This window comes from Sceloporus occidentalis, unplaced genomic scaffold (genome assembly GCF_023333645.1).
Source record: "Sceloporus occidentalis isolate IW3139 unplaced genomic scaffold, rSceOcc1.0.p SCAF_1, whole genome shotgun sequence".
NCBI classification, from domain to species: domain Eukaryota; kingdom Metazoa; phylum Chordata; class Lepidosauria; order Squamata; family Phrynosomatidae; genus Sceloporus; species Sceloporus occidentalis.
In genome coordinates, this window is record NW_028316981.1 from 181948999 (window position 1) to 181970461 (window position 21463).

The following is a 21463-nucleotide window of genomic DNA, read 5'->3' on the forward strand; positions in this document are numbered from 1 at the left end:
TGACTTGGAAGGAAGACAAAACTTTGTGACCAGTCAAAAGAATAAAGCAAAATCCTTTCCCAAGAAAGGGAAAGGATTACAGTTGGCAGAGGTGGTGGTGGGTGGGAAAGAAGCAATAATAATGATGATGATTTATTTATACAGCTCCATCAGTGTGCATGATGCTTTCCATGAGCAGTGTACAATTTATAATTTGACAGTATATGCTATCCAATATCCTGTCTTTGGTACAAGTAATTGCTGTATCTCCACCGAAAGATTTGTCTTACACCTGCCTTTCCAAGTATCTTAGCTTAGAATACATGTAGATTGTGCCCATTTTTCTCCTCACAGGAGATTATGCTGATCATGCTCATTTTTCTCCCTTCTTTTTTCCCAGTTAGGCCAAAGCAAAGTGACTTCCACAAGGCCACCTTCTTAAGCTGCATTACACAACTTACACTTTAGGAAACAGTAACAGTTGCTGCTGCTATGGGTCTCTTCAGTCCCCTTTCTTCACAGGGTCTATTACAGGGGTAAGCTAGGTTTTATTTCTGAAGGATCACATTCCTTCAGGGGTAATCTATTGGTGGTACAACTTGTGGTGGTCCAGACTGACACCTGCCATGGGTAGGTCCAAACCAAAAAAAGAGGTGACTCGTCCTTTTTACTCTCTCTGCCACCCTCTTTTCTCCAGGCTTCTCTACACTAAGGATATGTCCCTCCACATTCGCTGGGGTTAGGGGCAAAGGACCCCTATGAATGTGGGAAAGCTGCAAATAAAAAAACACCATTCTTTTTACCTAGGGGAACACCTCTCTAGGAATCTCCAGGTTCTCCAGTGCAACTCTATGGACAACATCTGTCCGAGTTTGACCACAGAATCATGCTGGAGGACCTACAAATGACTAAAGAAGTGTTTTCTCTATGAATGTTTAGGTTCTCCAGCACAACTCTGTGGTCAACTTCTGGCAGAGTTACGTTGGAGGACCTAAAGATTCCTAGAGACAATATATTCCTAGAGAGAGAATATATTAATCCTAAAGAGAATATATTAATCAAAACTGCAAATAATCAAATCCACAGAACTCAAATTTGCAAATGTGGAGGGCCAGCTGTATACTGAACTCACCCTGGCCCCAGTGCTATCTGTCCAATGACATACTGCCACTTCTACAGCAAAACCACTCTTTTAAGATGTTAATCTAATTTAAGAGGACCCACAGTTTGTTCTGGAGTTTTCAGGAAATTTTGAAGTGCCTCCAGTTCTCTTGGCTGTCTGGACAGCAGGATCGATATGATTCGGGCCAATCCAGTGGTCCAGACAGCAAACATGGTGCCATCTCCCTTTCCCCACAATAAGCAGTGCAAGGAAGGGGATGGATCCTCTTTGGAGCTGCTTGGATATTGAGGCAGCAGTGACAATGGCTCCAGAAAGGATCCATCTCCTCCACTGCCTCAACACCCAAGCAGCTCCCTACAAAAGCCTGGTTGTCACTTCTGTTGAGGTCAGAACGGGGCGCCTGTACAACCTACAAAGAGAGGATAAAGTGATCCGCTCCTTGTTGATCACATGGCGGGGCACCCAATTCTGACTGCAGCAGAAGTGAGGGTAATGGCCCAGGCTCTCGTAAGGAGCTGCTTGGCCAGACAGGCCAGTGGAGCCGATGAGGTGGTAGTCCGGCTGGTCCGTGTGAGCAATGATGCGATATCACACCAGATCTGGCCCAGTGCATGCAGTCACCATTGTGGTCAGTCCGTGGCCAGTCAGGAGCATAATGTTTTGGACTGGCCTGAGATTAAGCATCCACTGTAGATGTGTCCTCCTTCTCTCTCTTCCTTTCTCCTTTCCCAGCAGCTATATGGGAAAGGAGAGAGGATCCAGGGCCAGTACCCATCCCTTTCCCTGCATTGCTCATTGTGGGGTAAGGGAGATGGTGGCATTTTTGCTGTCTGGGCCACTGGACTGGGCTGAATTGGCCCCAATCCAGTTGTCCAGACAGCCAAGAAAAACAGAGGCACTTCAGAGTTTCATGGACACTCTCCTGTGTAGCTGCTGAGAAAATAGCTGCGGATCTCTTTTTATTGAGGCCTGATTCCTTGAGAGGGATTTTGTAATAAGGCCAAAGGCCACATACAACTCTAGGGCTGCTTAGTCTAACCACTACTAGACTATTGCAACACAGTGCACAGCACATCACAGGGTTCTAACTTCCCCACCTCGCCCCATGCATATCATACATAACTGGCTGTTATGATGGCAAAGGGGGAGAAAGGAATACAGGGTACAGTGACATTGAATTGCAAACATTTGAGACCTGAGGCCCTTTGACACTACATAGTTATGGTACTATCATTCCACTTTAACTGGCATCACAACACCCTATTGTGGATGTTCCAAGTCAGGATTCCAGAGAGTAAGAAATTCTGTCCAACTGAGAAATACACTACATTTCCCGTCGCTCCACTGGTATTTCAGTCTCTCCCTCTTCCAGCATTGTCCATGAGTTTTTCTTTTGTCACTACTTCCTTGTTATTTTAGGTTAAGGATATTTTGTAATTCTGCAGACTTCCCCTGAGCATGCTAATGCATTTCAGTAGAACTCTGAATGTTTTCATAAGTACAAAGCAACCTTAACCTAAACACACAAATACATTAAGTGAAGAAAGCAACAATGCTGTTTTTCAGTGGCTGGGGCTTCTGGGAGTTGAAATCCAAAACACCTTGGGGATCAAAGTTTGGGAATCACTAGTATAGACTGTTACAACATCTCATTCTGCCATGAGAAGAGAACTGATCTACCTGGTCAGCTTTCACACACTACGTTAACAGGCTATCTACTGTTTTGCTCTGGTAATTGTTATTATTGCTGAATCTCCACCCCAGTGTTATTATGTGCCTTCAAGTCGACTCTGACTTGTGGCAACCCTCTCATAGGGCTTTCTTGGCAAGGTTTATTCAGAAGTGGTTTGAGACTGCCTTCCTCTGAGGCTGAGGAAGTCTGACTTGCACAAGGTCACCCAGTAGGTTTCCAAGGCTGAGCAGGGATTTGAACCTTGGTCTCCCAGAATCCTAGCCCATACTGGCACAAAATAGCAGAATTCTTCTTCTTTTGCCTCTACCCATTTCATGTATGTAAAATGACCAGATTAGAGGGTGAATCTTATTTTGAAACTGGCAAAGGGACAATGCTTTCCCACTGCACTTGAGGGCAGCCGACTAACTTAGGAGGTGCAAGACAAACTGCAAAGCACACTGACTACCATGTGCGACACCAGAGGTTTTGCTGCTCCAAACCAGGATTGTTTGGTTTAAACCAGGTTAGTTTAACATGATTTAAACCACTGGTTCGCAAACCTGGGCCTCCAGATGTTTTGAACTTCAGCTCCCAGGAGTCCCAACCAGCTTGGCCAGCAAGCTTCTTGCTTCTTCTTTCCAAAAGCTTTATTTTAGTTAAAAATGTCATTCAGAAACAAATCTTTCAATTAACTAAGTTCAACCAAAAGAGCTTGCTTTAAAAGAGGAATTTTTATTTAAGCTACAGGCCACAACATCTGAACTGCATTTTGCTACTTAATTTTCTGATTTAGGCCTATATTGTTGTGGTTCTACACATAATGCAAAGCAAAACAAAACCCCTAGTTTAAACAAATAAAAATAACACAGGAGTGTGGGTTGTTGGTTTTTAACTGTTCCCCCCTCCAACCCTGCTCCAAACATGCAACATTTGTGCAACAGAAAGTCTGAACCCATTAAAACTTTCAAGTGCAAGCAAGTAGGCTATGTCACATCTGCTTTATGCCAGATGATGAGTCAGCTACCCATGAAGCACGGACGACACGTTGCCCTCAGTTCCATGCCAAGCATTCTTTTTCAACAGGTTTAGCTGGTACTAAATCACATTATTTGGTAAAACCACAATCCTCAAACTGGGGTGAGTAAGATCTCTTGACAGCAACTGAGGGAACTGCTGACTCAGAAAGTCTGAAAAACATCAGCAGTTGGTGATGCCACGCAGTTCAAGGAGAAGGAACTGGCAGTACCCAGGAAGGAAGAAGTATCTGCCACTTTCTTGGGTCTACTTTTGTATATGTTGGCAGAAAGGAGGACAGGAAAAGAAGGGAGAGAGATGTGGCACCTTTCAAAGCATTCTGGAATGACAATGACTTTGTGTTTCTGCTTAGATTCTAAACAATAGAAGTATTTTCATCCTTCCATACAAAAGTTACCCAGTCTTTATTTGAAACTACCACTGCTGATACCTTGAGAAAGAACATTACCATAGTTATGCCCACTCTATAGATTTATAAATAAAGGTTAATAATAATAATAATAATAATAATAATATAGAAGCAGTCATCATAAGAAAGGGGTGGGAAGCTGTGATACATTGATTTGCCTCTTCCAATTGTGTGAGGCAGGAAAGGATGCAATATACAGTCAGCCCTCCAAATCCACGGATTTTTTTATCCATGGATTCAACCATCCATGGCTTTAAAATACTAAGAAAAAATATGAATTCCAATAGGCAAACATTGATTCTGCCATTTTATATGAAGGACACCATTTTACTATGCCGCTGTATATAATGGGACTTAAGTATTCATGGATTTGCCTATCTTCCCTAGAGACACACTATTTTTTATTTCAAGGATTTATATCCTGCCCTTCTCCCACAATGGGATTCAGTATTAGCAGTTACACTTACTAGTAACCTAAGTCCAAGATATGCAATAAACCAGGTTTATGCATTAATGGAACATTATCGAAGGGTCCTTTTACACTATACAATTAGATTTATGATTAGAATTATGATTGCACTTTAACTGTTATGGCAACCTCCTATGGAATCCTGGGATTTGCATATTTAAGAAGGGGTATTTAGACTTCTCAGCCAGAGCACTCCTCTAATGTGTTACCAAATTACATATCCCAGGATCCCACAGATGCACTCATCAGGACTTACACTGGAGGAGGCAAGTACAAGAGTTATGCTGTTGGTCAAAGGTGGGACCTAAATACCATAAAGATACCTGATCCTGTCTGCTCTTGAAAGCTAAGCAGGGTCAGCTCTGATTAGTACTTGGATGGGAGACCACCAACAAGTACCAGGCGCTGTAGGCTATATTTCAGAGGAAGGAACTGCTAAAACTACTTCTGAGTTCTCTTTGCCTACAGAAACCCTATGAAATTCATGGAGTCACAATAAGTGGACAGGCGACTTAAAGGCACATACACACATACAAATTAGACATAGCTTAGAGAGATCTTGTAGCACCTTTGAGACTAACTGAAAGAAAGAAATTGATAGCATGAGCTTTCATAGACTTCCAGTCTACTGTACTTCCTCAGATGCATTTGAGGAAGTAGACTAAAGACTATGAAAACTGTGAGACTATGAAAGCTGTGAGACTAATAGAGACATAGCTGTGAGACTAATATGACTATGCCTTTAAATTCTACCCCTATGGAAAGCACTAAATTCAGCCAGATGGAGTGGAAATCCATCAGCCTCTTCAAGAAACTTGCCCAGGTAAACAGACAGACATTATCTTTCTCACTAAATCCAAGCACCCAGCATGCATACACCATCCTAAAACTATCTCCACCATTCATATGGTCATCCACTGACCCTGGCCCTAGACAATATCTTTCCTCCTGTCTTTGTCCCTTAATGACCATAGTTAAAATCGAACTTGTCACCTCATCTTCATACTCACAGGTTTTGCATTTCCATGGCTATTCATACAATCTGATCATAAAGGTCTTTCCTGGGCACAAATTCACTCCATGCAGCTGAGGAAGTAGGTCAAGTCTACAAAAACGTATGCTACAATGTCTTTTAAGTTAGTTTCAAAGGTGCTACACAAGATCTTTTGACAATTGTTGTTGTCTACTTTCGACTCAGTTTCTGACTTATGAGGACCCTATGGCAAACCTATCATAGGTTTTTCTTTGCACGTTTTTTCAGAGGGGGTTCGCCATTGCCATCCTCTGATCCTGAGAGTGTCACTTGCGCATGGTGGGTTAATGCGTTTCCATGGCCCAGGAGGGATTCCAATCCTAGTCTTCCAGTGTCCTAGACCAACACTCAAACCATTATACCAAGCTGTCCCATATACAGTCTGATTATAAAGGTCCTTCCTGGGCTCCATGCATTTGAAGAAGTAGACATTGGTCCAAAACACACTGCAGAAATAATCCAGTATGAGACCACTTTAACTGCCCTGACTCAGTGCTAGGGAATTCTGGGTATTGTAGCTTATTGTGGCACGAGAGCTCTCTGACAGAGAAGGCTAAATGTCTTGCAAAACTAGTTTCCAGAATTGAGCTGCGGCAGCTAAAGCTGTCTCAAACTGGATTATTTATGCAGTGTGTTTTGGGCCCTAGTCTACAGAAGCTTAAACTAAAAGTCTTTTGAGTTAGTCTAAAAGGTGCTATAAGAAGATCCTTTTACATACACATATACAGAGTTACTTTCCCCACATAGCCATTTTTATGGGATTTCAGGGATGAATTAGGAGGGGACACTTCTCATCTTGCTTTCAGACTTTTTGCTTTTATAGGAGCATGTTCTCTCAGCTATTATAGCATGCAGCAATGACAGTTTTTAACTGCAAAGCAAAATATTAGCCAAAGCCATGCAGTTTTACTCCATTTTAAAGTGCATCACATTGTGTTTCAGTCATTCTGTGTTTTATGTTTCGGGAGGAAAACTCCACCCTTCCAGTTAATCCTCCTATTAAGCAGACATCAGATTGTTTCTGAAAATAAAATAAAACCCTACTATATGCTGACACAAAAACTGGGTGCAGCAAATATCATCTTAGAAGAGGCTTCTCTCCCAAATGGTGCCTGCTAGAGAAGGCTAAATAGCCCATCAACCTACAAATCCAAGAATGGCAGTTTAAGCGGTTCCAAACTGCATTATTTCTTCAATGTAGATGCAGCCATGTGCTCGTAGCTCCTTGAAACCATCACTGTAAATATGTGCTGGAGCTCTCCTCCTCCAGAGTGACCACAGGTCCTCTTTTTCCAGGACATGTCCTCAATTTCAGCCTTCTGTTCAGGAGGAATTCCAAGATGTCCTCTATTTTTGAGCATGACTCAGGAGCATGAATTTATATTAATTTTTCTATGGACACATCCACACTGTAGAAATAATGTGTGACACCACTTGAAGTGCTGCTGCTCCATCCCATGGAATCTTGGGAACTGTAGTTTTGCAAGGTCTTTAGCCTCCTCTGCCAAAGAGTGCCTCACAAAACTACAGATCCTAGGATTCTGTAGGATGGATCCAGGGCAGTTAGTGGGATTATTATTTCTACAGTGTGGATGCATCCTATGAGTGTCAGACTTACACAGCTATGACATAATAATAATAATAATAATAATAATAATAATAATAATAATAATAATAATATACTAATTTATCCTATGAGTGTTTTGAGCTTTTATTCCGATAGGTTTATACTGATGATTTTAAATAAGTGTGAATTTTTAAGAACAGATTTGAGATGTGGATTGTTTTAATATGTGCATGGGTTATTTGTCCTTTTAAATTGATGTCTGTTTTAACCAATGTTTTAACAGAGGCTGTTGTTTAATTTTTGTTGCCCCGCACATCAATCCATGGAGAGAGGTGGGTAAGAAATAATAATTCTAACAATGGGTTACGTTATCATACTTTTTTCTTGAAAGTCCAACATTTTGCGGCGCCTGTTCTTCCATGGACATCTGATCCCCCCATCCTCTTCATATGCACCAAACACTAATGTGAATGAGCAGATGTGTATATACACAAGGCCCTGGGAAAATGCCAGGGTAATTCAGCCTTCAAGATGTCATTGGAGGAGTCTCCTTTCATTGCCTATTGTTTCATTCAGCTGATCCCACCCACAGTAGGGCTTCTCCAAAGGCCTGCCCTGGAAAAACAAAGCCAGACACACAGCTTGGTTCAAATCTCTCACTCTATCCCCCCTCCTCCTCCATCACCCCAGCCTACACCTCCCAGACAAACAAGGGGGAGGAGAGAGCCTACAGCCACCCCATCTCTTGAATACCAGAGAAGGAAACAAAGACTTTGGAGCAAACCCCTTTATCCTAGGCATCTAAAAGTCTAGGAAAACTCAAGATACCAGCTTTTTCCTTTCATTTAATTTCAAAGGTGCTGCTAGATCCCTTGCACATTGATTCCTCAGACTCATAGTTACAAACCCCGTTTGTACACTGATTCCCTAGGCTCACAGAGCTACAAGATCCCCTTGCACACTGATTCCCCAGACTCCTACAGCTATATCTTTGAATTTATGTTGTGCCTTCAAGTCTTTTCCGACTTATGGCATCCCTATCATGGGGTTTTCTTGGAAAACCCTATGACTTATGGCACCCCAAAGGTGACCCTCTCACAGGGTTTTCTAAGGCAAGGTTTGTTCAGAGGTGGTTTGCCATTGCCTTCCCCTGAGGCTGAGAGAGCGTGACTTGTCCAAGGTCACCCAGTGGGTTTCATGGTCAGATTTGAACCCTGGTTTCCAGAGTCCTAGTCCAATGCTGGTATGAATTTTACTCTTAGTTTATCCTAGTTATAGCTGCCCTGGACGCCTTCTGGAAAAGGACTGGAGAAGAGGAGTAAAAAGCAAACCTATAATAGGAAAATCAGGTTCATGCATCACAGGGGAGTGCAAAAGTGATATGCCAAATGTGCAGGGAGGGAGAGAAAAGAGAAAGACAGCTGAATGGTAAGTAAGGTGTGAATTCAGACAAGCTGGATGCCACGCATCTACAAGCCACATCGTTTGTTTTTCCAGGGGGAGGCTGCTCACTGGCAAACCAGGACCTGGGGAAATTCTGCCAACTTGCCAAAAAGAAGGCTTCCAGTCTGGGAGAACTGCAAAGTTTGTGAAGCTTTCTCTGGGGTTTGCCTGTTCTCCCCCCCAAAAAAAAACTGGGGGAGGGGGGCTGCTGGAGTGTGGCAGAGTGGTTGGAGCGCAGGACTAGGACTCTGGAGACCAGGATGGAAACTCACTGGGTGTCCCTGGGAAAGTCACACTCTCTCAGCCTCAGAGGAAGGGAAAGGCAAAAAAGGGCTTGGGGACAAACCTGGCCAAGAAAACCCTAGGTTCACCGCCTGAGGGTCGCCCTACGTTGGAAAAGGACTTGAAGACACACCACAACAAGGGCCCTGGGGTTGGAGGGGCCCAAGTGGACCCCTTTTCAGGGGATGAGAGGCCCTGCAATCCGAGGGAAGGAGGAGTTCTGCAACCCAAGGGGATGAGGGGCCCTGCAAACTATAGGGATGGGGCTGAGAGGGGCTATGGGGCTCTGCAACCCAAGGGGATGAAGAGGAATCTACAAACCCAGGGCATGAGGGGATCTGCAAACCATGGGGATGAAGCTGGGAGGGGATGAGGGGGAATCTGCAACCCCAAGGGACGGGGGGGGGGCTGGGGGACTCACCCTGGACCAGCCTCTTCATCTCCCCATAGCGGGCCCAGAGGAAGGCCTTGGGGTCGGGGGGGCTGGTGGCGTTGGGGCTGGCGCTGGAGTAGGGGCGGCTGGGGCCCCGCTCTTCCTCGCCCCCTCCTCCTCCTCCTCCTCCTCCTCCTCCTCCGCTGGGGCTGCCGGGGGTCCTGCGCACCTGGGCCCTCTTGCTGCTGCTGCTGCTGCTGCTGCTGCCGCCGTAGGGGGGCTGTGGGGCTGGTGGTGACCCTGCTGCTGCTGCTGCTGCTGCTGCTGCTGGCCCGAAGCGGGTGCCAAAGGGGCGCAGGGGCTGGAAGAGGGGCAGCAGGAGGGAGCCCCGGCGGAGAGCCATGGTCAGGGGAAAGGAAGGGAAGGGAAGAAGAAAGAAAGGGAGAAAGAAAGGAAGAGGGAGGAGGAGGAGGAGGAGGAGGAGTGGCTCCTCCCAGGGAAGGGCAGGACCTCCAAAGAAGACCCAGGGCTGCCCCCCCCCCCCAAAGCCCAGGAGTCATCGGATTCAGGTGATGATGGTTCTTCATGGCTATAATACTGAGAGAAGACAACTCCATTCATTCTGTTCTTGGCTTCCTCTCCTTTTCAGACAAGACCTTTCTTCCCTTTGAACTCCCAGGGCTGCATCCTATGTGCAAATAAACATGAAATGCACAGATCTAGGATGGGGGACAGACCTGGCTTGGAAACTGGGCCTCTGAAAAGGATCTGTTCTAGGATATCTCTCCTTCCCTTTCCAACCAGAAAGGCATTCATTCCTCCAAGGAGAGCAGCAAAGGCCCTGGTCCTCAATGGGGCCCTGTTCCAAAGAGAGGAGCTTTTTGAAATGCCTCCAAGTGAAGGTGGGAATGGAGGACATAGCATGGAAAAGGAGGACATACCTGATCACCCGAAAGGGAGCCCATCTTTTTCGCCCCAACCCAAACCTGGAGCAATGACCAAAGAAGGTCCAGGAGGGAAGTGCCACAGCGGCAAGTGCCAAGGCAAAATAGAAAAATAATGACAAGGGAAGGTCTGCAAGAATTCACCCTTGACAAAGCCAGAGAACAGAAACTCAGTAGTTAAGAGCGATCCCCTTGTTGTGTGCCTTCAAGTCGTTTCTAATTCATGGCAACCCAAAGGCAAGGCTGTCATGGGGTTTTCTTGGCATTATTTGTTCAGAAGGGCTTTGCCACTTCCTCCCTCTGAGGCTGAGAAAGTGTGACTTGCTCAGTGGGTTTCCAGAGCTGAGCAGGGATCCAAATTCTGGTCTCCTGAGTCATAGTCCAGTGCTCAAACCACTATGCAACATTGTCTTCTATACCTTGGGTTCAGGGTTGGCTCATCCATATAGGTGAACTAAGCAGCCACCTAAAGGCGGCAAAATTTAGGGTGGCTTTTTTGTATATTTTTTGCGTAATTAAACAATATTAAAGTGAAAACTCATTACAGCAAACCATACCTTGGTTCAAGTAATGATCAGAATGGGGATTGCAGTCAAGAAATAGGGAAAAGACTAGGAATGGGGAAAGCGGCTGTGGAAGAGACAGAGAAGATCCTAAAGTGCAAAGATATGACTCTGAACACTAAAGTTACAATCATCCAAGCTATTGTATTCTCCATCACCATGTACAGATGTGAGAGCTAGACAGTGAAAAAAGCCTACCGAAAGAAAATAAACTCCTTTGAGATGTGGTGCTGGAGAAGAGTACTAAGGATTCCATGGACGGTCATGAAGACAAACAAATGGGTCCTTGAACTGATCAAGCCTGATCTTTCCCTGGAGGTCAAGATGATGAAACTGAGAATGTCATACTTTGGCCACAACATGAGGAAAAATGAATCATTAGGAAAGGCAATGATGCTAGGAAAGATGGAAGGCAATAGAAAGAGAGGAAGACCACAAATCAGATGGTTAAACTTGACCAGGAAGGCCATGGACCTTGCCCTGCAGGACCTGAGCAGAGAGACTGAGGATGAAGGGATTTGGAGATGTCTAATCCACAGGGCTGCCATGAGTCAAAGTCAATTTGAGGACAGTTAACAACAACAACTGTCGCTTCTTCCCCTGAAGTTTCCTGGAAGGAAGATCCCTTCAGATCAGTAGGATTCCCTCAGAAGGTCTTGGAGTGACACATTATTGTGGCTTATCAATACTTGCAGGTTGAGCGAGCCTTCAATTCCACAGGACTCCAGCAATTTCCAAATGCAAACGGTCTTGTAGCACTTTTGAGACAAACTGTGCAAAAGGTGTTGTAACATAAGCTCCTTAGTTTGCTCCATGCGTCTGAGGAAGTAGACCAAGTCTAGGAAAAGTTATGCTACAACTTCTTTTGCTGACTTAATCTCAAAGGTGCTACAAGATCCCTTTGTAAACTGATATTCCAGGCTAACAACAACCTGGCCCTGAATTGGGAGTCTGAATGCACTTACTAGGGGGTAGATCCCATGGGAATCAATAGGATTGTTACCTTCATATAAGCATGTTTATTTTCATTTAGGCAGGCATTCGATGGGTGCATTTTACTTGTGTAATGTGCTGTGCTGTGTTTATGTTTTAATGCTTTTTATTGTTTAACTGATTTTAACTATGCTGTCTTTAACCTATGTTTTAATATTAGTATTATTTAATTATATTTTAACTTTTTAATTAATGTTTTAGTTTTATCTTTTTAAATTATCGTAAGCCACCTTGAATCCCATTTTGGAAGAAAAGCAGGATATAAATCACATAAACAGGTTGGTGTGTGTCTTTGCACCTATTTCTGGCGGGTGTGGGTTTCTATGTCTTGAGAGCCAGTATGGCATAGTGGCTTGAGGAGTGGATTATGACTCTGGAGGCCAGGGTTCGAATTCCTACTTGGCCACGGAAACCCACTAAGTGAACTTGGGCAAGTCTTTCTCTCTCAGCCTCATAGAATGGCAAAGACAAACCTGAACAAATTTTGCCAAGAAAATACTATGATAGGTCCTCTTTATCACCATAAGTCAGAAATGACTTGAAAGCATACAACAATTCTGTGCCTGGGTTATCTCAGAGATTTAACATAGCAATCCTATACAAGAATGCTTAGGACTTGTGTGTTTATGTCCTTTCAAGTCACTTGTGTTGACTTATGGTGACCTCATGAATTCCGTAGAGTTTTCTTAGGCAAGGAATACTCAAGAGGTTTACTCTGGGATAAACTGTTTCATATTTTAAGTTCACCACTGCCAGCTTTCTCTCTTCAGCATCAACCATCATAGAACATGCCTCAGTCTTTTTACAGGATTCACAAAATACCTAACATTTGTTGAGACAGCTACCTTTTAAAATCTAATCCTAATCTCGTGTATTCAGACTGTGAAGCTCACTGGGTTCACTTTGGTTCACTTCCAAATATCCATATTGAAGTTTATGGGTTTTATTTTAGCCAGCAGCATTAAAAGCAACAATCATGTTCATTTACTGTCAGTCAGGCTGGGCCATTGATCTCTTATTTGTGTAAATAGTTCAATATCTCCCATCATCCATCACTTCTAGCTAGGGTCAATGGGAGTTAAAGACCAACATTTGGAAGACAGCACCCTGCCCTGGTCTACAATAACAGATTGGATTTTAGTACTGTCAGAGATTTCCCAATTGTAGAGGTATATCATTGAACACCAAAGTCAGGAATGTCCATGTCATCATATTTCCGATTTTTATGTATGTTGTGAAAGCTGGACAGTGATGAAAGCTATTAGGAAGTGAATCAACTAATTTGAAATGTGATGCTGGGGGAGAGTTCTGCAGATACTGTAGACTGCTAAAAGGACAAATAAATGGATCCTAGAGCAAATCAAGCCTGAACTCTCCTTAGAAGTCAAGATGGCTTTACTGAGGCTATGGTACTTGCCCATATCATGAGAAGGCATGACTCACTAGAAAAAACAATGATGCTTGGTAAGGTAGGAGGCAGTAGAAAAAGAGCCTCCTATTTCAGGTGGATCGATTCAAATCAAAGAAACCACAGCCCTGAGTCTGCAGAAACTGAGCAGTGCTGTTCATAACAGGGTAGCTGGGAGGTCTTTCGTTCACAGAGTTGCCATAAGTCAAAGTTGACTTGGAGGCAGTTAATAACAAACAACACCGGACATGATTTCAGAACCAACAGTAGAAGTAACATGCAACCATAACAATGGACCTAAATCTCTAAGCCAGAGGTAGAAGTCACATCAACTTCCAGATGCTGTTAGACTGTGAATCTCACCTGCCCCAGTCAACATAGGCAGAGGTGAGAAATGCTTGAACTTGGTTTTCATGGATTCAGGAGAATCACATAGAAGAGAGCTGCTCCTCAAACCATGAAAGTCATGTGCTATACTAGTGCTGAGTCCTACATCCACGTTGCCATCTATATCAGTGACAGAAATCATGCAGTCCTCCAGATGTTGCTGGACTGCAACTCCCAGAAGCCTTAGGCAATATAGCCAATGGTGAGAAATGCTGGGAATGACTGTTCAACACCTGGAAGGCCACACAATTTCCACCTCTGGTTTAAATCTAATTGTTAGTTCCCATTAAAACTAAATCCATCTTTGGTCTAAATCTAACTATTTCCCATTAGAGTAAATCCTATGATATGACTCAAGAGAACTGACATAAGTGTCGACCTACCAAGTTCCATTTCAGCTCATGTAGCCCTATTATACAAAACCCATTTGCAGTCTGCACTTCACCCATGGAAGAACATTCACCTCTGAACAATGCCAATGGCCAGAATGTTTATGTGAATGGGCTTTGGAACATAACATTTATTTTTTTTCAAATCACTGAAACAAGCCGTTTTAGGAAACATGACTTTGATCATATCACTCCTTGTTTTGTACTTATCACAGAACTGTGTATACAACAACACATGTAAAGAGCGGCCAGATAAGATCACATGGACATAGATTAGTCAAGGAAGCACATATGACACTTTGCTAGTCAGATCATATGCCTGCTTATCCCAACCTCTTCCCTCCCAATCTTTACTGCTCACCCCACTGTTCCCAACATAGTGCAAGCCGCCACAGTTTCTACCATTGCCACAACCAGCTGTACTGTGGCTTAATCTACAGGTGTAAGAACAGTAACAACGACTGGATTAAATCAAAGGTTATTGCAAATTTGTCTTCAGTGTAACAGTGCCCTTGTTGTCCTACGCAGGCTGCAGCAAGAGCAACTCTGTGGGAATCTGTGGTCATCTAGATGGTTTGGACTAGAACTCCCATAATCTTTTACTCTTGTCCATGGGGATTTCTGGAAACAGAGGCCCCAAACAATAGGCCATGCCTAGATTAGGATGGTTTGAGTGCTGGACCAAGAGACCAATATTCAGATCCCTGTTCAGACATAGAAATCCACTGGGTTACAATGGGAAAGTCACACTCCCTCAGCCATAGAGGAAAGCAATGGCACCCTCCTCTGAACAGCTCTTTGTCAAGAAAAAACTGAGGGGTTGTTCTCACTAGGTGAAACCCCGCGTTCTGAATCGAATCCAAGGAGTGGCGTTCCTATTAGGATCCGATTTAAACCTAGAACGGTTCTAGAGCAACCCGCAATCGTCTCCACTACAAATCGAATTGTAGAGCGGAATAAAATTTTGATTCGAGGTTTCCTCATTTAACGCGTGTTAAAAAAACACTAGGGTCTGACCTACGTTTTTCCATTGATTCGATTTAGGAACCGGAGCATTTAAATAGGAACGACAGCCTTTGAAATTGCGTTAGATGAATGGGAGGAGCGGAGTGCGATGGGGCTGCCCTTGGGGGAGTTGCCCTTTCTGTCCCCATCCGTCTGGCTGTCACCATTTTTGCTTCCCTCACCCCTTTGTCCGCTGTGGTCTTTCAATAAGAGATAAGGATTATTTTTATTTTTTATTTTAATGGTTTACAGGCGCTTAATCTCTTCAGCGCTTTAAGCGCTTGAAGTCCCGGCTGCTCAAGGCTTCCCCCGGTGGATTGCAACCTCCCCTCTGTGTGGGGAGAGCCCATTTCTAACGGAGGAGACACAGGAAGGCAAGCCTCCTCTCAAAGAGGCATTCCCTGCCCGCTTGGGCACTGATCTCGCCCAGGCAGGGAAGGGAAGGCTCCTCGCGAGGAGGCATCTGATCTCGCCCAGACAGGGAAGGGAAGGCTCCTCGCGAGGAGGCATCTGATCTCACCCAGGCAGGGAAGGGAAGGCTCCTCGCGAGGAGGCATCTGATCTCGCCCAGGCAGGGAAGGGAAGGCTCCTCGCGAGGAGGCATCCGATCTCGCCCAGGCAGGGAAGGGAAGGCTCCTCGCGAGGAGGCATCCGATCTCGCCCAGGCAGGGAAGGGAAGGCTCCTCGCGAGGAGGCATCCGATCTCGCCCAGGCAGGGAAGGGAAGGCTCCTCGCGAGGAGGCATCTGATCTCGCCCAGGCAGGGAAGGGAAGGCTCCTCGCGAGGAGGCATCTGATCTCGCCCAGGCAGGGAAGGGAAGGCTCCTCGCGAGGAGGCATCTGATCTCGCCCAGGCAGGGAAGGGAAGGCTCCTCGCGAGGAGGCATCTGATCTCGCCCAGGCAGGGAAGGGAAGGCTCCTCGCGAGGAGGCATCTGATCTCGCCCAGGCAGGGAAGGGAAGGCTCCTCGCGAGGAGGCATCTGATCTCGCCCAGGCAAGGAAGGGCTCTGATCAATGGGGGGGGGGGGGATAGAGCCTTTCTCCCTCCATTTCTCCTCAAATGGAATCTGCCTTCTCCTCCAACCCTGGAAAGAGAATCTTTGGGAAGAGTGCTCCCTCCCTGCTTTTCCAGCAGCCTCCTTCATTGATCTCTGGGCTCTCTGAAGGGATTCTCCCTGGCTGTCTTGGGAGACAGGATGCTGCCCTCCAAAACCTATCCCATAGTTCCTCTGGAAAGAGCTTCGCTTTTTGCCAGAAGCCTCTCCCATTGATCTCTGTGCTCTCTGAAGGGATTCTCCCTGGCTGTCTTGGGAGACAGGATGCTGCCCTCCAAAACCTATCCCATAGTTCCTCTGGAAAGAGCTTCGCTTTGCCAGAAGCCTCTCCCATTGATCTCTGTGCTCTCTGAAGGGACTCTCCCTGGCTGTCTTTTGGGAGACATGAAGAGGGGATGCTGTCATGCAAAACCTATCCCATAGTTCCTCTGGAAAGAGCTTGGGTTTCTTAAATTCACTTTGCCAGAAGCCTCCCCCATTGATCTCTGTGCTCTCTGAAGGGATTCTCCCTGGCTGTCTTTTGGGAGACATGAAGAGGGGATGCTGTCATGCAAAACCTATCCCATAGTTCCTCTGGAAAGAGCTTGGGTTTCCTAAATTCGCTTTCCTAAATTCGCTAAATTCACAAACAGTCAATGAAATGGAAACGATGCCAAAAGATAAATCGCTTCCAAATATTCCGGATTAACGTTACGTCATTCTGACGTACTATTGATTGACAGCTCCAAATAAGGTATGGAGGAGAAGAATCGCTTTATTTAAACACCGATTTCATGCCAAGTAGGAACGCTTGCAGGTAAAAACTTCGATTTAAATAACCAGATGGGAACGATGAACAAAGCGATTCGGATAGCGGGATAAGAACAGTGTTATTTTGAATCGATTTTATTAAAAACATTGTATTTTAAATCGTTTCAAATCTTAAGTGGGAACAACCCCTAAGACACGGTTGCCAGAGTCAAGTTGAAGGCACGTAACAACATAGGCTAAATGTATTTCTCACATGATCAGAGGCTTTTTTTTCCTTTTAGAAACAGCAGCTACATAGGATAGATATGGATCAAGGTCTGAATTCTCCTGAGGTGAAACACACTCCCTCGTAATGTGGTGGAGTCTCCTTCTTTGGAGTTTTTAAGCAGAGGCTGGATGGCCATCTGTTGGGGATGCTTTGATTTTTGAGTTCCTGCATGGCAGGAGGGTTGGACTGGATGGCCCTTGTGGTCTCTTCTAACTCTATGATTCTATGAAAATCAAAGCTGTTATTTGCTCCGAAAGGTACCATTTGCTGCAATTATGCAATAAATACTGGAGACAAATACTTGGTGGGGGATAAGGGAAAGGAGGAATGAATGCCACCTTAAAGTCGTGTCTTTTTCCAAGCCTAGGACAGATTATTGGGTACCATTCATCTAATCCCATTAAGCATGAGGCATCTGTACTCTCCATCCCACAACTGCTTCCTTAATGTCAAGTAGCCCTCACCCAAATCTGCTGACATCTCATGAACAGTGTTGAACTCTTCAAATTTTTTACTCAGAGACTCAAATCTTTTACTCAGGGACTGATTTTACTATGCTGTTGCTTATTTCCAGTGTGGTTTTCTTTTCTCTCCTTGGACTGAACACACCATTCTCCTGCCTGTTGACGTGTTGTGAGCTATCTTTCTTCCACAGCTGGCTCTGGACCAGTGTAATCGCAACAGTATTTGTGTTGTGATAACAATCATGTTCCCTAAGCCTGGGACAGTGCTGAGAGTCTTGCAAAACACTATCAGACCTTGAAGTCTAGCAAAATTGCTTTCCCTTTATAGCACAGACCAGGACAAAAAGTGGTTCCTAGATGCAAATGATCACACTGGGCCGTATCTTCCATTATTTCATTATAATAATAATATATAATAAATTTTTATTTATATACCGCCCTGTGGCGAACCAATCCGAGCGGTTTACAGCATTAAAATAACATACAGCATAAAAACAATTTATTTCCCTCCCCCCTTAAAAAGTAATTAAACAACATATCTAATTTAAAACCACAATAACTAGTTAAAATAACAATAAATTAAACAAAATAATACCAACCAATAAACCACTGCAACTTCAGTTCTAAAGAAAAGGGGGCTTTGGAGACATTACTGAGGAGGGGGAAATCCTGAGATCCTGAGGCCGGGATATTTCAGTCTGGGAAGGCCTGCCTGAAGAGATCCGTCTTGACAGCCTTTTTGAAACTGTCCAAAGATGTTAATTGACGGATCTCATCCGGCAGGCCGTTCCAGAGCCTAGGGGCGACAACAGAGAAAGCCCTCCGGGAGGTCGTCGCAAGCCTCGATTTTTGAGGCTGCAACAAGTTCCTCCCAGAGGACCGGAGAGCGCGGGGAGGATTGTATGGGAAGAGGCGGTCTCTGAGATAGCTTGGACCCAAGCCATTTAGGGCTTTAAAGGTAATAACCAACACCTTGTACTGGGCCCGGAAACCAATAGGCAGCCAGTGGAGGGACCTCAAAACTGGAGTGATACGGTCCCTTCTGGATGTTCCTGACACAAGCCTGGCGGCCATGTTTTGAACCAGCTGTAGTTTCCGAACCAGGCACAAGGGTAGCCCCATGTAGAGCGCATTACAGAAGTCAAGGCGTGAGGTTACCAGCGCGTGTACAACTGTCTCGAGATCCCTTACTTCCAGAAAAGGGCGCAGCTGGCGTATCAGCCGAAGCTGATAACAGGCGCTCCTGACCGTCGCATTAACCTGATCTATCATCAGGAGCGACGAGTCAAGGAGCACCCCCAGACTGCGAACGCAGTCACTAGAGGAGAGTGTGACCCCGTCCAGGACTGGTGGTTGCAACCCAATTCTTGGTTTCGGGGCCGCTACCGTGAGCACCTCCGTCTTGTTCGGATTCAGCTTCAATCTGTTTTTCCTCATCCAGCCCATTACCGCCCGAAGACATTCATTGAGAGAAGAGATGCCATTAGAATTTGAGGCCGACGAACGAGACATGGAGAAATAGATTTGGGTGTCATCAGCGTACTGATAGCACCCAGCACCATAACTCCGTATGATCTCACCCAGCGGCTTCATATAGATGTTAAACAACATTGGGGACAGAATGGCTCCCTGAGGGACTCCACAAAGGAGCTCCCTCTTTCTGGAGCCACTGTCCCCAATCAGCACCCTCTGGGACCTGCCTGAGAGGTAGGACCGGAACCACTGCAATGCAGTGCCTCCGATACCTAATCCCCCCAAGCGGTCCAGGAGGATGCTGTGATCTATCGTATCGAAAGCCGCTGAGAGGTCTAAGAGCACCAACTGGGTCACACTACCCCTGTCGATGCTCAGACGCAGATCGTCAGTCAAGGCAACCATGGCAGTCTCAACCCCAAAGCCTGTCCTGAAGCCAGTTTGAAATGGGTCTAGATAATCGGTTTCATCCAAGACAGCTTGGAGCTGAAGAGCAACTGCCCTCTCGATTACCTTGCCCAAAAATGGCAGCAAAGAAACAGGCCTATAGTTGTTCATATCCAGGGGGTCCAGGAAAGGTTTTTTCAGAAGCGGCTTAACAGCCGCTTCCTTCAGACAAGATGGAACATGCCCTTCCCTAAAGGATGCATTGATGATATCCGTGAGGAATCTCCTCAATGCATCCCCCCCCTGGACGGCCAGCCATGATGGGCAAGGGTCTAGAGGGCAGGTTGTTTTCCTCACCTTGCCAAGCAGCTTGTCCACGTCCTCGGTACTCACTGATTGGAGCTGTTCCAGAATAACTTCATCGACGGAGTCACTGGACACCTCGCCTATAGATTCTGTTCCAACAGTGGCATCTAAGTCGGCTCTTATCTGAGAGATTTTATCTGCGAAGAAGTTGTTAAACGCGTCACAGCAGGCCATCGTCGGGTTAAGCAAGGGATTTGGCGCAGGAGGTACCTGCGTCATTTCCCTCACCACCTTAAACAGCTCTGCTGGACGGGACTCTGCAGACGCAATACGTGCAGAGGAGAAAGCTCTCTTTGCTGCACGAATTGCCTCCCGATAGGAACAAAGAAAGTTCCTATGGCGAGTTCTGTCAGATAGGAGTCGAGTCTTCCGCCACCTGCGCTCTAGTCGTTGTCCGAACCGCTTCATTCTCCTAAGCTCTGGTGTATACCATGGCCTACGATTTGAAGCGGATTGGCAAGGACGCTTGGGAGCGATCGTGTTGATAGCCCTGGTAAGATCGGTGTTCCAGGTATCAACCAGAGCATCGACAGGGTCACCGGCATTCCCAACCATTAAACCCTCTAAGGCTCTCTGGAATCCTGTAAGGCTCTCTGGAAAGGGGAAGGGGAAAGAAGAACATTCTGGAAGAAGGATCGTCTCTGCATTCTCTGTTGCAGGTAGAGTATTTAAAGTCTAAAATAGTCAGCATAAAAATGTTACATAAGAACCCTGCTTTTTAAAAGCCTCAGCCCTCTTGCTTCATTTTGTTGAACTCCTACTGCTGCAGCCCAGATTTGAAAAACCAAATTAATTTCCTCACCGATCTACCCTTGACTGTATATTTGAGCCATTTCACATATATAACACAATAGAAACAAAAAGGATAGGGTTTGCATCATATATACAATCAAGAGTAGAGATCAGTGGAAACAGTCATTTGGTTTTATTTTAATGTAGCCTAACCTAATTTTACGTTTTTAAAACCAATACATGGGCCAAAGTACGATTGTCCTGGAAAATTTGCACTTCTCTGAATTTTGCAATCAAGTTTTCTAATTTTAAAAAATGAGTATCAGGAAAGAGGACATGTATAAAGACATATATTGGTGAAAATAGTGTTTGACATTACATGTCGGAAAAACTGCTTTGCAACAATGTGTAATTTGGCAAAATTGTGAACAGAATGCAAACAACATGACCAGGGGTAGCTGTGTTGGCCGTATAGCAAAGTATTGCATCATCCAAAATCCACAAAACTGTGATACACTTAGGTTTTCTTGATGCTCTAATATGGAGACTTCCTGAGATACTCAGTGTTCTCTTCCTAACAAAGGGGCTTGTGGCCTCACAAAGGAATTGAGAAAAACTGGATCTCAAAAGACAGTAGCCTTTCATCTTGCAAATGGAATTTAAAATTTATTTCCTGGACTGAATCTCCAAGTATCCAAATGGGCAGGAGGGGCCAGTCTAGATGTATAACCCCACCATACCATCTGAACTGAGAACAGGAACAACAAAATACAGACCTATGACTAACATCACCAATTCCCCCTTGTATAGTTTTTAACTCCTTGACTGAGGAAGAAGCCAGTGGAGCTTTGAATACTTGCAACGTATATGTACATTTTGGTTGACCCCATA

The 21463-nt window shown here is 45.1% G+C and overlaps 1 protein-coding gene across 1 annotated transcript in view; it reads right to left on the bottom strand.

Moving 5' to 3' along the window:
• Window positions 1–9840, bottom strand: part of LOC149322960 (5'-nucleotidase domain-containing protein 2-like) — a 34879-nt gene extending 25039 nt beyond the window's left edge. The window contains exon 1 of the mRNA XM_089485391.1: window positions 9437–9840. Within this exon, the coding sequence (XP_089341517.1) occupies window positions 9437–9791 (355 nt within the window). The 5' untranslated portion in view covers window positions 9792–9840. The remainder of the gene's footprint in view (window positions 1–9436) is intronic.
• Between the last annotated feature and the right edge of the window lie 11623 nt (window positions 9841–21463).